Here is a 15,657-nt window from a genome sequence, read left to right on the forward strand (position 1 = left end):
CTAGATGGTTTCATAAGACAATAGGTAAATAAAGAGACCTACAAAGACCATCTATAAGACCATAGGTAAGGAAAGGGACCCTCAAAGGCCATCTGGAGGGACCCATAGGATCATAGGTAAAAAAGTGACTTCCAAAAACCATCTAGATAGTCTCATAGCCTATAGCTAAGCAAAGAGACCTTCAAAGACCAACTAGGTGATCTCATAAGACCATAATTAAGCAAAGAGGCCTCCAAAGACCATCTAGATGGTCTCATAAGACCATAGGAAAGGAAAGGGACCCTCAACGGCCATCTAAATGATCTCTTCAGACCACCAGAAGACCATAGATAAGGAAAGAGACCCTCAAAGGCCATCTAGATGATCTCATAAGACCATAGATAAGAAAAGGGACCCTCAAAGGCCATCTAGATGATCTCATAAGGCCATCAGAAGACCATAGATAAGGAAAGGGACCCTCAAAGACCATCTAGATGGTTTCATAAGACCATAGGTAAGGAAAGGGACCCTCAAAGGCCATCTAGATGATCTCATAAGGCCATAAGAAGACCACAGATAAGGAATAGGACCCTCAAAACCATCTAGATGGTTTCATAAGACCATAGGTAAGGAAAGGGCCCCCCAAAAGTCATCTAGACAATCCCATAAAATCATAGGTAAGGAAAGGGACCTTCAAAGGCCATCTAGATGGTCCCATAGGATCATAGGTGAGGAAAGTAACCTCCAAAAGCTATCTAGATGGTCTCATAGGCTGTAACTAAGCAAAGGGTCCTTCAGAGACCAGCTAGATGATCTCATAAGACCATAGGTAAGCAAAGAGACCCTAAGTCTAAAGCAAAGAGACCCTAAGTCTAAAGTTTAGGACAGGGGCCAGGTAAATGACCTTGGAGGACCACATCCGGGCCACGGGCCTTAGTTTGGGGACCTCTGCCTTACACCATCCAGAGAGAGATGGTGACCTTGGGTAGCAGATGATGATGATGGTGTTTATTAACATCCCAGTTTCTTTTCTCAGATGAGACACAGAGGTTTGGGAGTGGCCATAGAGAGCTGTATTATTTCAGTTAGTTAAAATAGTGTAATGTACGAGGACAGTGGAGGAGGGTGCCATGCCATCCCATTGCATGAGTTGAAGAAAGCAAAGGGTGTCTGGGGACATCGAGGACGGGAGAGAGAGGCTTTTTCCGCCACGCCTCATCTCTGTGGAGTTTTCCTTTGGCAATTATATCTCTTTGTGTTCATTAGCGGAATGGATCCTCCTCTCCCTCCCCTCCCCAGAGGCCACAGCACCTTGGACCAAGAAAGGCTGCAAACAAGCGGGGCCGGCACCTGAGGCTCCGGCTGAGACCCACTCCTGCCATGGGTTGGCAGCGGGCCGCTTGTTGCTGGGAGGCGAGCCGCTATTAAATATCCCTGCCTGACATAATGATGGTGAGAGAGTGGAGGGAAGCGGAGAACACACTCCATTAGCATCTGGCTCGCCCTGCAGCGGCTTCACCGGGAGGAAGAGAGCCTGTATTTTTAGACAGGATGCAGTGTAACTTTCTGGCTCCCCCAAAGGTGGGGAATAGCTGAGGAAGGAAGGCAGGAGGTTGAGAGGGAGAGCGAGATCGGACTCGGGTTTCGCCTCAAGCTTGGGACTATGGCAGCCCGGCTGGGCAAGTCCGGCCCGGTCACCTCTGTGAGTATATGGCACTCCCCTCCTCCGTCTGCTTTTGAACCTCCCCTCCTGCTTCTCCAATAGCCCTTGCTGGGGTGAGTGGTTTATTTTGCATGGCCCAAATAGGGCAGCGGTGGCATTTCGGTTCCCGCAGCATTCAGAGGTGATTTTGCATGTTATCCTGCATCTCTGATGGGCAATGTCTGGAAGAGCCACAGACACGATCTGTGCACCTTTCCATGTGTGTATATCAGGGGTCCTCAAACTTTTTAATCCGAGGGCCGGACCACAATCCTTCAGACTGTTGAGGGGCCGGATTATCATTTGAAAAAAAAATACAAACAAATTCCGATGCACATGTCTTATTTATACCCTGTTTCCCTGAAAATAAGACATCCCCAGAAAATAAGACCTAGTAGAGGTTTTGCTGAATTGCTAAATATAAGGCCTCCCCTGAAAGTAAGACCTAGTAAAGTTTTTGTTTGGAAGCATGTAGAATCGGTAAATGTACATACCATAGATTGTTGTACATGGAAATAAAGGTAGTAACAAGAAATAATAATAATAGTAATACAATAATAACTTTATTCTTGTATCCCACCTCCATCTCCCAGAAGGGACTCAGGGCAGCTTACACAGGGACAAGCCCAACAACAAAATACATTTACATACGAACTGAAATTTAAAACAGTAACTTAAAAACAGTATAGCAATAAAATATAATATAGAAATTCTGGAAAGGATTCACAGTTTGGTTATGCTGGTTTGTGATTACAATTACTGTACAGTAGATAATAAATTTTCATTTTTAAAAAATTCAACCATAAATGTGAATTCTTCCTTGTGGAAAAATAAGACATCCCCTGAAAATAAGACCCAGCGCATCTTTGGGAGCAAAAATTAATATAAGACACTGTCTTATTTTCGGGGAAACAGGGTAGTGCAAAAACAACAACAAGAACAATGAAAGAACAATACAATATTTAAAAATAAAAACAATTTTAACCCAACATACATTGATCAGGATTTCAATGGGAAGTGTGCTCCTGCTTCTGGCCAATGAGATAGTCAAGTTAATTAGGGTTGTTGTTGTTGTTGTTGTTGTGTGCCTTCAAGTCATTTCAGACTTTGGGCGAGCCTAAGTCTAAAATGTATTTATTTATTATTTATTTATTTACTGCATTTATTTACTACATTTATATCACACCCTTCTCACCCCAAAGAGGACTCAGAGTGGCTTACAAATTATATGTACATACAATATATTATATTATTAGCATAGCACAATATTAGCATCTATATATTACTATATTGAACTGTACCACTGTACTGTAATATTATTAGTAATATTATATGTAATATAGAATATATAAATATTATTATATGGTATTATTATTAGTGTTATATTGTATTACACTAGCTGTGCCTGGCCACGCATTGCTGTGGCGAAGTATGGTGGTATGGGAAATCAGATAATCTGTATTTTATAGGTAGTGTGGAAGAGGCCTAAGTGAGGCCTAACTCTGCCTGTCCCCTGGGGTGAGTGGGTTGCTAGGAGACCAAGTGAGCGGAGCTTAGCCTTCTACATGGCAGCAATTGGATGAAAGCAATTATTCCTCTCCCTCTAATTAGGACTTTATTTTTCTTTTCTTTTTGTTGTATGAACATAGAGGCATGGATGAGGGGTTGTGCTGCCAAGTTGAGTGTTTCTGGGATGTGTAGTTTTGTTGTTTTGTCCTAGGCCGAAATTTCATTACCCTTTTATATATATAGACTAGCTTTTCCCGGGCACGCATTGCTGTGGCTTATGGGAATCCTTTGTTGGCCAGGTGGAATAGCAGTGAATAGCCTTGCAGTCTCAAAGTCTGGTCGTTTTCTGGAGTTGTTGGAGCTTTTTGTTGTATGAACGTAGAGGCATGGATGAGGGGTTGTGCTGCCAAGTTTAGTGTTTCTGGGATGTGTAGTTTGGTTGTTTTGTCCTAGGCCGAAATTTCATTACCCTTTTATATATGTAGATTATAATAATATTATCAATATTCTATGTATATACATACAATATATTATATTATAAAACTGAGGGCGGGGGCCAGGTAAATGACCTCGGAGGGCTGCATCTGGCCCCCAGGCCTTAGTTTAGGGACCCCTGGTGTATATGTTCAAAAGCTGGCATGCATCCTCTGGCGTTGTTTTGGCAAACAGACACTTCACCTGGGCACCGTTGGGCCAAGTCAGGGTCCTGTTTTCTCAGATGTAGAAGCAAAGCTGAGCGAGAAAGGAGCAGAAGGCCTCCCCTAGTGTCTGTTTACATGAGCTTCTCTCTCTCCTTCTGCAAAAGAAACTTCAGCTGTTCCTCCCCAACCAACCCCTAACACGCATTCAGTTTCACCCAACTTCTCATTAATTCCCCTCTCCATTGAATGCCAAAGCCATTCGTCACAACAGACGGGAATTCTTGAATGTTTTGGTGTTGAGCATTCCCAGTTGTAACCCAGAGCTGGAGATCTCCAAGTGGGCCAGGCTTCAGTTGAACTTCCATCTCGCAAAAATTGAGACATTTTTCTCCTTAGCTTCATGCTCTTCGGGCATCACCGAGTATCTGGAGTGTTGTATGCTCTGGAAATAGCCCTAGACCTCTAGACGTTGTCCATTTGTCTGTGGACAGTGGGGTAACAACATGGCACTAGAATAGGCATGGGCAAACTTCAGTCCCTCCAGGTGTTTTGGACTTCAACTCCCAGTTCTCCAAATATTATGCAACTACACATCTTATCACACCGGCTTGTCCACAGACCTCACAATGAAGGAAAGGTGGGATAAAAATAAAGTAAATGAATAAAATAAGATAAACTCAGTAAGAGGGAGGTGGTAGTCGTTGTATCTTGCTCTTTCAAGATGTTCTTGTTTGCCTTTCGAGTCATTATGGCAACCCTAAGGCAATTCTATCACAGGGTTTTCTTGGCACTGAGAGTGAGACTTTGTTGCACTCCAGGCCTGGAAATACCTATGACCACTGTACCACATAAGAGGAATATAAGCAAACAGTTTATTGTATAAAAAAAAAGCATATAAAATCAGGAATAAGAAGGTGAGAAAAGGGTTAGAATCAAACAATAATCCAAATGTCTCATAAAGTTCCACAGGTGACAAAGTCCAGGAACAGCCAGGAATCACAGATACAGCATAAATCCACAATCAGAAAGGTATAACTAGTAGCAGTTCAACAGGAGTACATGAACAGGAACATAGAAAACTTCCAGGATATATTAAATCCAAAATCAAAGCTTGACTTGAGCCAGGAACAAGAGAACTCAAAACTTAGATTCTCTCTAATGCAGTGTTGCCTGAACTGACCTTAAGGTAAACAGCTTGTTGTTTAATAGACGCCCATGAAATCATTCCGTTTCCCATGAATTTCTTTCACAACTTTCCCACGTAATCTCTCTGAACAACGCAATCTATTTTTACCTCTGATTTGTAAACGAAGACTTTTGTTGATCTCCATAGATGCAGGTGGGTCCCCATGAGAACCCTCCTGATCACTCAGCTTTTCACTCTAATCCTTATCTGCTGTAGCTACTTCTGACTTCTCAGAATACACTTGAGGCCCTGCAATTTCCAAGCTGGTTTTCTCACAGAGAGAACCATATTTTTATTGTCACTGTTTTTATCTGATACTATCTGTGAGCCGCCCCGAGTCCCCTTTGGGGGAGATGCAGGCGGGGTATAAATAAACAACAACAACAACTACTACTACTACTACTTCTTCTTCTTCTTCTTCTTCTTCTTCTTCTTCTTCTTCTTCTTCTTCTTCTTCTTCTTCTTCTCATCATCATCATTTCCCAGACTAGAGGGCCCATCACTTTGTGCCACAGGAAAGATCACAATCAGTTAAACCATTAGCCCCTGGTGACTGATCCACAACAGACTTCCCCAAGGCTACCTTCTGGGCTTCATGACTTAGTCGGGTTAATGATGATGATGATGATGATGATGATGACGTATTGTCTAAGGTTTTCAAGGCCAGAATCACTGAAGTGTTGGGTAGTTTGCAGGCTGTGAAAGCCTTCGACAATACATTAGAACATGGCTATATGGCCCAGAAACTACACAACACTTCAACAACAACAACAATAATAATAATAATAATAATAATAATAATAATAATAATAATAATACAGGTGGTCCTGGTGGTGATGGGCACATTGGGTGCCGTGCCAAAAGATCTCAGCCGGCATTTGGAAAGAATAGACATTGACAAAATTGTGATCTGCTAACTGCAAAAGGCCACCCGACTGGGATCTGCGTGCATCATCCGAAAATACATCATACAGACCTAAACACTTGGGAAGTGTTTGACTGGTGATTTTGTGATATGAAATCCAGCATATAGATCTTGTTTGCTGTGTCATACAATGTCGTTGTGTCAATAATAATAATAATAATAATAATAATAATAATAATAATATCCTGGAATTGTAATCCAGCACAAACTTCTGCGTATTTTCCTAACTATTGTGCCCTTCCTCACGTAATAACTTTTGCCAACTTGATTTCATGCTGATGTTGTGTGCTCCGGTTTTCACCTGTAAAAGAACGTTAGAGGTGTATCAGACGGGATATTTTTGTTTCTCGACCTGACCTGGAGACGCGAGGGAGTTAAACCTGGAATTGGCTGCATGCAAAGCAAGGAACGGCTCCTCTCGACTTGGAGCTGGCTCTGGGGTGAGGAAGGACAAGGGAAATAGTTTGGGCAGCTTTGAGGCGATGCCAGGTCCTCTTTCATTCACAAATACCCCTCTGCTTGTGCCTGTTGGCAGCTTGTTTTCTTTTCCTGTTGAGGCTCCTCTCCCGGACCCAGGGGTGGCCTCTTGTCCCAGGGTCCCACACAGGAAATGCTCGGTTAATTTTAGCCAGAGGATCTCAGTTACCTCTGCTTCTCGGGCACTTGACGCTCCACTTTCGTTTTGAAAAGGGGGGATTTCCATTCTTCGAGGCTTATGCAAGGCTCCCAATCTAGTCAGTCCGTCTTCTGTGAGGCAAAGACCCGATCAAAGGAAATTTCCAGATAAATCCCAACTGGGTGAAATCCTTTTCCTCGACTTGAAGCAGAATTTACTTTGCAAAAGAGTTACTGTATATACTCGAGTATAAGCCGACCTGAATATAAGCCGAGGCACCTAATTTTACCACAAAAAAAACTGGGAAAACATTGACTCCAGTATAAGCTGAGGGTGGTAAATTTCAGAAGTAAAAATAGATAATAATAATAATAATAATAATAATAATAATAATAATACAGTAGAGTCTCACTTATCCAACACTCGCTTATCCAACGTTCTGGATTATCCAACGCATTTTTGTAGTCAATATTTTCAATACATCATGATATTTTGGTGCTAAATTCGTAAATACAGTAATTACTGCGTAGCATTACTGCATATTGAACTACTTTTTCTGTCAAATTTGTTGTATAACATGATGTTTTGGTGCTTAATTTGTAAAATCATAACTTAATTTGATGTTTGATAGGCTTTTAATTAATTTCTCCTTATTATCCAACATATTCGCTTATCCAACGTTTTGCCAGCCCGTTTACGTTGGATAAGCGAGACTCTACTGTAATACTTTATTTATACCCCGCCACCATCTCCCCGTGGGGACCCGGGGTGGCTTACATGGGGCAGAGGCCCAAACAACATAAGGACAAAATATAAGCAACATAATACAATCACAATATAAAACAGATAAAACAGTAATGCAATATATCAGTAATTGAGGCATCAGTAGGTTAAATGTTTTTGAATATTTACGTAAAGTTCAAATTTGAGATTAGACTGTCCAACTCTGATCAAATCGTTATTCTCATCTTCTTCAATGTAAATGTGCTTATGTATCCTTTTAATAATAGTAGAGTAAAATAATACATGTAATATAATAATAATAATAATAATAATAATAATAATAATAATAATAAATAATACAGGAAAATAATACATGTAATAATAGAGTAAAATAATAAATGTAATAATAATAATAAGATCGGAGTGAAATAATAAATGTAATAATCATAATAATATAAATAAAAAAAGAGTAAATAAATGTAATACAGTAGAGTCTCACTTATCCAACATAAGCGGGCCGGCAGAACGTTGGATAAGCGAATATGTTGGATAATAAGGAGAGATTAAGAAGAAGCCTATTAAACATCAAATTAGGTTATGATTTTACAAATTAAGCACCAAAACATCATGTTATACAACAAATTTGACAGAAAAAGTAGAGTAAAATAAATGTAATAGTAGCAACAATAATAGAGAAAAATAATAAATGTAATACAGTAGGGTCTCACTTATTCAAGCTAAACGGGCTGGCAGAATGTTGGATAAGCGAATATGTTGGATAATAAGGAGACATTAAGGAAAAGCCTATTAAACATCAAATGATTTTACAAATGAAGCACCAAAACATCATGTTATACAACAAATTTGGCAGAAAAAGTAGTTCAATATTCAGTAATGCTATGTAGTAATTACTGCATTTATAAATTTAGCACCAAAATATCACAGTGCATTGAAAACATTGACTACAAAAATGCGTAATAATAATAATAATAATAATAATAATAATAGAGTAAATAAATGTAATAGAAGCAACAATAATAGAGAAAAATAATAAATGTACCACATATTCTCGAGTATAAGGTGACCCAAATATAAGCCAACCAGGACCCATACCCGAGTATAAGCCAAGGAGGTCTTTTCAGTCTTAAAAAAGGGCTGAAAAACTAGCCTTATACTCGAGTATATACAGTAGTTGAAAGGTGTTTGAGAAGGTTGTAATATTTTGGTTTGTGTACCAGTGTGGTTTTGCTTATTTCTTCCTCCTAAATGGAGATTGCAACACCAACCCTTCTTGACTTTGGATGAAGTTCTTGCTTTTGGTTCTTGCTACTCTCCTGCTTTTAATATTTTATGCTATATGTTGATTACTATGATGGTTTTATTGATATTGATGTTTTATTGTTGGAATAATTGTTTTATCATTTTATTGTTGTATGTTTTCGGGCTTGGTCCCCATGTAAGCCGCTCCGAGTCCCCATTGGGGAGATGGGGTGGGGTATAAAAATAAAGTTATTATTATTATTATTATTTGGATTTCCAGTCCCAGGCGGCAGTCCAAAAGGGCATGTTTCCCCGTGTTTGGAAACTTCCCCATGTTTGGAAAAAGGAACCAAGGATAGATTTTATTTGACTTCCTGATTTGCTTGATAAAATAAGGCAGATCAACACCCTGGGAGCACAATTTTCCTTTAGAAGAATGTGTTTATTACTAAAACAACAATGTGTGTGGCAGTTGAGCATTCAAAAAGGAAATCATAGCCACCCATGATCTAGAGGTGACATTTGTCATTTATTAATATCCTTGAATCTCATGCACACACGTGTGGATACGGACCCAGATACCCATATTCCCCATTTTCATTATACGGGTTGGCAGGTGACACTACCTGCTCTGTTACAGCCGCTAGTCAGGAATTATTGAGCTGAGAAGCCCCAGTAGACTACACAGTGCTTTATTCTTTCCATCAGCCACCGAAATATTACAGTAGAAAGGAAAACAGAAGGTTAGCTAGATGGGTCAATCGATATTTTGTAAGCAAATACGGCTTCTTTGCTGGCCAGGCTTTGCAGATGCAGAGGATAGTAGAGAAGCAGCTCTATCCTTAGGAAAAGGTAGACATTTGAAGAAACATTATTGGGATGGATTATTGGGAAGGAGGAGAGAATGGGGTCATGGAGAGAATAGGCGATCCCTCATTATCCATGTATGAAGTGTTACCATCCTGCTGGGAGGTTTGTTTTTGTTTTTGCTGTTGAAAGTAATCATAATCAGCCATGATAGCCTATGATGATGATGATGATGATGTTTTCTTTTATGATATACTGCATAGAGGCAAATTTGCAGATGTTTTTATCATGTCAGAAGCGAACTGAGAACATACTGCAAGTTGCTTCTGGTGTGAGAGAATTGGTTGTCTACAAAGATGTTGCCCAGGGGATGTCCGGATGTGTTACCATCCTGTGCAAGGCTTCTCTCATGTCCCCGCATGGAAAGTTAGGGGTGACAGATGGGAGCTCACCCCGTCTCGTGGATTCGAACCGCCAACTTTCAGGTCAGCAGCTAACCCATTGTGCCACTGTGATAGTCGCAGGTTAGCGGAATTGTGAATCCACATGAGCTTTTAGCCCAAATTCTATAGAAATTATCCAAGATGCCTAATTTTATCCCCAAAGTAGATTCAGCACTGTGGGCAGCGCCAAACGGAAAGAAACTCCATTTGGAGCTCTGTTGTTCTTTTTTGGAATAGGGATTCATGGCATGCCAGGAAGAATGTGCTTGACAACATTTGAAAAACTTGCAGTGTCACTTCAGACATTTTAGCCAATGTGGACACCTGTCCATTAAATAAGACCATTTCAAAAAATGTCCAGACAGACTTACATGGATGTCTTCTCCATAACCTCCGTCTCCAGCACATGCTGGAGGAGATGGATTTCTGTAGGTTGAGTGGTGGAGAAGGGGGCTTTGGGCCGTGGGAAATCTTTAATTTTTTATGTGCTAAGTGTTGTTGCATTCCCAACAAGAACCAGATCTTGGATGACCCAGGATAGTAAGATCCGTGCATTAACCGTTTCCATCCTCTTCTCTCTCCAAGGCTGATGCTGCGACAAGCTTCTTGCGGGCAGCGCGATCTGGGAACCTGGACAAAGCCTTGGATCACTTGAGGAATGGAGTGGACATCAACACCTGCAACCAGGTAGGCTCTTGGACTCTTCACCGGTTCCCTTTGCTTTCTCCACTCAACATTTTTTGCATGATCATGGATCTTCACCTGCTCCTGAAATCTTAAATTCATTTTTGGCTGGTCATTTCTATTATTTTATTTAGTAGATGCTGGTTTTCCTACAGGCTCCATTTATTATCTTTTCCCAAACTTCTGTTGAGAGGGGCTCTTTTGTTTATTTTTTAACCTGTTCTGAGCCAATCTTGCATCGAAACAAAATGCAATACAATCAGTTCCTTATCATGTTTCTCACAGAAAAAAAATGAAGAGAAGTCCTATTTCAGAGTCTATAGAGATTCCTTTTGTTTATTATTAGCAATACAGCAAAGCTTTACTTTCCGCTAGACTTTGGTTCCAGGGTGCCCCATGGACAACAAGATCTTTGGATACACAATTGCGTAGGAAATTGCAGTCTCTTATACAAAACGGCAAAAGAAGAATTTGCTTTTGGAAATGTTGGAGAGGGAATATTTTGAATCTGAATGTACCTTTCCCCCCACCAATACTAAGAAAATGCTTGGACGTCTTTGCCACACCTGGAGATAGGTAGCCAATGCTCACAATTCTTCAAAGCATTTGTTGGGTGAGTTGGTTTGTTGATTTGTCTTCTTCTCTCGCTTTTGCAAGAGGTTCTTCTGCTTTGCCTAGGCTTTCTTTGTGTTGGGAATAGACGAGCCATTAAGCTCTAATCACTCTCTTTATTAGGTAAATTCCCATTAAAATAGCAGAGTAAAATTGCAGCAGCATGAGACTTACGCGGTGTGAGTTTGGAAGGCAAAGGGATGCAAATTTAGCTTTAAAGTTTAAAAGCATTCATTGAGGTAGAAAGAAATCCATTGATGGATAGAAAAGGTTTGGAGCTAACTAGCTAATCTATCCTGTTCTAATACACATAGATGGATTAAAATAACAAATGTATAGATAACTACATCTTGACTAATAGAGGACAGAGGTGCGTCCTCTCTGGAACAAAGCAGGAAGCTGGAATGGCAACCAAGCCTCGTGGGTTGCTTCTTCTCTAGGGCCATAAACATTCCAAATGACCAAATTGGGGAAGTTACGTCAAAGCCCTAGGAGAGATCAAATTTCTAAAAACATCAAAGGGTGGGCTGACCTAAATAGGACAGGAAGCAGGAAACAATGGTGAATCCTATCTAGGCATGCTTTGGAAACGGGGAAAGGATTCCCTCAATCTAACTCTATCATCTATCTGACTACATTTAGACTTGAGTAGTCCAGGATGAATCCCAACACTTTGAAGGATGTGAGCAGGACAGAGCCAGTGTCCTTGTGAAACCCATTTGGCATTCATGGCCTGCACTCAGAGGCCAGGCGGAGGATGTTGGCAGCCGTCTGAGTGTGACTCACCCGGCTCATCCGGACACATTCCCAAGGCAGCCCTGAAAGATGGATCCATCCCTATGCATCTGGAATGGGTTTGCATAGAGAAGGGATCCCTTGAATTCCATCCACGTCGTGGCCCATGAAGCTCGTCCAGCGAAGTCTCAGGGCTTGGAATGGGTCTCTCGGTGTTCTCTAAGGGATGAGATGCAGAGCCACAATTCATGCTGACCGTTATGGATGCCTTGTCTCGACTGTGTGGTTGGCATTCATGATCACAAGTTTAGGGAATGCATAGCAACTGGGAACGTTCCCCAGTGTATTTTCACCATGCAGCAGCCGCTACAAGCAACTGGGTTCTGTTCTCCTTTCAATCGGGATGTGGCTCATTGATGTTTTCAAAGCCCCACCCAGGATTGATCTCTGATGTGAATGCAGTTACATGTTACATGGAGATGCTTGTAAGAGAGGAGTAGAAACACAAAACTGCTGTATTTCTATCAATGAGAGAACAGACCTTTGTTGTTCATAGCAGCTGCTGCCTGGTAAGTGTGGATGAGCGATTAAGCTGAGGAATGCGATTGGCAACATAACTAGAATAATCTAAATAGGTGATCTCTACAAGAAATGCCAGCTATAAGATTGTCAGAGTTTCTGCACAACGTTATAGGGCGTAGTCTTTCACTTGAGGTGCATCTACTCCGTAGAATTAATTCAGTTTGACACCACTTTAACTGCCATGGCTTACTGCTATGGAGTTGTGAGAGCTGTAGTTTTTCAAGAATTTAGCCTTCTTTACCAAAGAGTGCTTATGGTTCACCATACTCCAACTCCCACGATTCCATAGCATGGAAGCTTTGCAGTTAAAGTGGTGTCAAAATGCATTAATGTAATAATATAGTTGCACCCAGAGCCGGCCCTAGGTATTTTTCAAGTGTAGGCGAACAGAATTTTGGCGCCCCCCTCCCCCAAACCAATCACTGAAAAATAAAAGCGTTGGATAAGCGAAAATGTTGGATAATAAGGAAAGATAAAGGAAAAGCCTACTAAACATCAAATTACATTATGATTTTACAAATTAAGCACCAAAACATTATGTTTTACAACAAATCGATAGAAAAAGCAGTTCAATACATGGTAATGTTATGTAGGAATGACTATATTTGCGAATTTAGCACTAAACATTGAACAGGGATATAGGGCAGTGTGGACTTAGATAACCCAGATAGCCCTCAGTATTAAAAAAAACTCTAAAATCAGGACAATAAATAAAGAACAACACTCTGAAAACAGAAGAAATCCAGACAGTAAACAATCAGGGACAGCTAACTCCTCCCAAAAAAAGATTCTCCCAGGCAAGAAGAAGCCAGGCCTTGAAGCCACAGGGCCATTAAATGCTAATCAAGGTGATTAATTACAACATTCACACCTGCTTCAAAGAAAAGTTCTTTCTCCCACCCTGGACCTTCTACAGATATATAAACCCCACATACCTAGCTTCCAAGTTCCCACAGACCTCACAATCTCTGAAGGCCCCAAAGGTGGGCTCCCGTGGTGCGAAGGTGGGTCTGCGCCGGTCGGAAAGCCCAGCACGGGCACTGGGAGGCCCAGCGTGGCCGCCGGAAGGCCCAAAAGAGAAGGAGGTGGAGAGTGGTTCCCTCCTCCCAGGACAATGGCACCCCTGGGACGATGGCGCCACAGGCAAGTGCCTAGTTCGCCTTATGGTTGGACCGCCTCTGGTTGCACCCTTGCTAGATAGGCTCAAGTTTGGCTGAGAAACATGCAACAGGCATATTTGTTGTCGAAGGCTTTCATGGCCGGAATCACAGGGTTGTTGTTTGTTTTCCGGGCTGTATGGCCATGTTCCAGAAGCATTCTCTCCTGATGTTTCTCCCACATCTGTGGCAGGCATCCTCACAACCTCTGAGGATGCCTGCCATAGATGTGGGCAAAATGTCAGGAGAGAATGCTTCTGGAACATGGCCAATACAGCCTGGAAAACACTCAACAACCCTTAGGACACATGTTACCAAGTAAGATCGGAATATTTTCAAGACAGCATAGTGTTTCCGTACTCTATTAAATTACAAACATAGCAAGAGTGTTTTAACTATGCTGTACCCTGTCTTCAACTTTGAGAGAGGCGGATATCAAAGGAAATAGATAATGACGATGCCACTATGCAACACGATTCCCGTTCCTTGGTTCCTTGGTTATAAATGTCATTTCCTAATTGGTTCTGTCATAAAAACATGGGGAAAGTTTATTAATGTGTTATTGAAGGCTTTCATGGCTGGAATCACTGGGTTGCTGTGAGTTTTCTGGACTGTCTGGTCAAGTTCCAGAAGTATTCTTTCCTGACGTTTTGCCCACATCTATGGCAGGCATCCTCAGAAGTAGTGTGGTCTGTTGGAAACTAGACAAGTAGGGTTTATATATCAGTGGAATAATGTCCAGGGTGGAGAAAAAATTCATGGCAGGCATCTTCAGAAGTTGCCTTCACTTCAGGGCCTTATCTGGTTGCGTTTGAGCGTGTCACACCTCAGGTTAGCTTCACCTTGCTAAAGACACCAGACGGCACACAGAACATAGTCTTTTATAGTTTATTAAGAAATAGGCAGTAAAATAGTTCATAAAGGGTAAAAGTTCAGTTCCAAAATATAGTTATAAAACAAGGCTGTAATCATCAAATCCTTAGAAGCATAGGCATGAAACAAGGTCTTTTCAAAGAAAGCCAAAATCCCAGCAATTAGAATATATCCAGGCTACGAGGTAATACAGGAACGCAGACTTGATACAGGAAAGCAGACTTGGTTCTTGACTCTTGGTTGTTTGACAAAGATCTCTCTTTTAGCAAACTGTTTTAATAGCATAACATGAAGGCATTTCTTTGCCCTTTGCCCTCCCTCTTATTTGCTATTCGGAGGCTTCTATGCAACCCCTGAAATTCCAGCCGACTGGCGCGATCGTCAAGGCCACTGAGCTCGTTAGCGTTATCAGAGCTACACTCCCTTCTGCTTTTCGTACCTGAAAACCATCATCAGAAACAACATCATTTCTTCCCATGGGAAAAACTCCCTTCTCATCATCTCCCACAGCAGAAACACTCTGCACCTAGAATCATAGAATCATAGAGTTGGAAGAGACCTCGTGGGCCATCCAGTCCAACCCCCTGCCAAGAAGCAGGAAATCGCATTCAAAGCACCCCTGGCAGATGGCCATCCAGCCTCTGCTTAAAAGCCTCCAAAGAAGGAGCCTGAATCCCATAATTCCCATCAGAGTCATCTTGCAATTCATCCTGAATCTGAATCTCATCATCATGCACTTGCATCCCAGAATCCTCATCAGAGTCACACAAAGGCTGAGTCACAACAGAGCGCATCTTCCGAGTCTCCACTTTCGTGGCCATGGGTTGGTTTCATGGCCATTTTTTCCTCAACATTTAGTACAAACAAGAATCTACCCCAGAGAATATATTGCAGCCTCCACAAACACTGTGACGTCCAGAATTCTTTGGGGTGAAGGAGTCATGATGGTGCTACGTTTTGCAAGGGAATGGATGTGGATTGCATATGTTCTTAAATTAGCAGAACATGAGCATGTTGCTTTGAGGAACTGCAATTCCCAGGATCTGACTTTCTCGCTTATATTTCCCCCCAAGCTTTTTGGCTTGGACTACAGCACAATCCTTGCTTCTACAACTCTCTTTGGGAGGCTGTTAGAATTTCATGCCACTGATCTCGGACTAACCTGCATCTGAACTCAGAGGCTGCAGGTTTTACTTTCTCCTTGACCTTAACTCTGGGACCTT

General features: G+C 41.5%; 1 protein-coding gene across 10 annotated transcripts in view; it reads left to right on the top strand.

Moving 5' to 3' along the window:
* ank1 (ankyrin 1) overlaps positions 1 to 15,657 on the top strand; it is a 232,977-nt gene that overhangs the window by 79,212 nt on the left and 138,108 nt on the right. For 9 of the 10 annotated variants that reach the window (XR_010000500.1, XM_062961437.1, XM_062961428.1 and 6 more), the window contains one exon: positions 10,377 to 10,478. Coding sequence is in view for 9 of the 10 variants with exons in the window: in XM_062961437.1 (XP_062817507.1) it covers positions 10,377 to 10,478 (102 nt within the window). In the remaining variant the exon portion in view is untranslated. Of the gene's footprint in view, positions 1 to 1,627; positions 1,682 to 10,376; positions 10,479 to 15,657 lie in introns of those variants that run through there. The other variant, XM_062961433.1, reaches the window with a different exon arrangement.

The sequence above is a fragment of the Anolis carolinensis genome, unplaced genomic scaffold, assembly GCF_035594765.1.
Source record: "Anolis carolinensis isolate JA03-04 unplaced genomic scaffold, rAnoCar3.1.pri scaffold_8, whole genome shotgun sequence".
Taxonomy (NCBI): domain Eukaryota; kingdom Metazoa; phylum Chordata; class Lepidosauria; order Squamata; family Dactyloidae; genus Anolis; species Anolis carolinensis.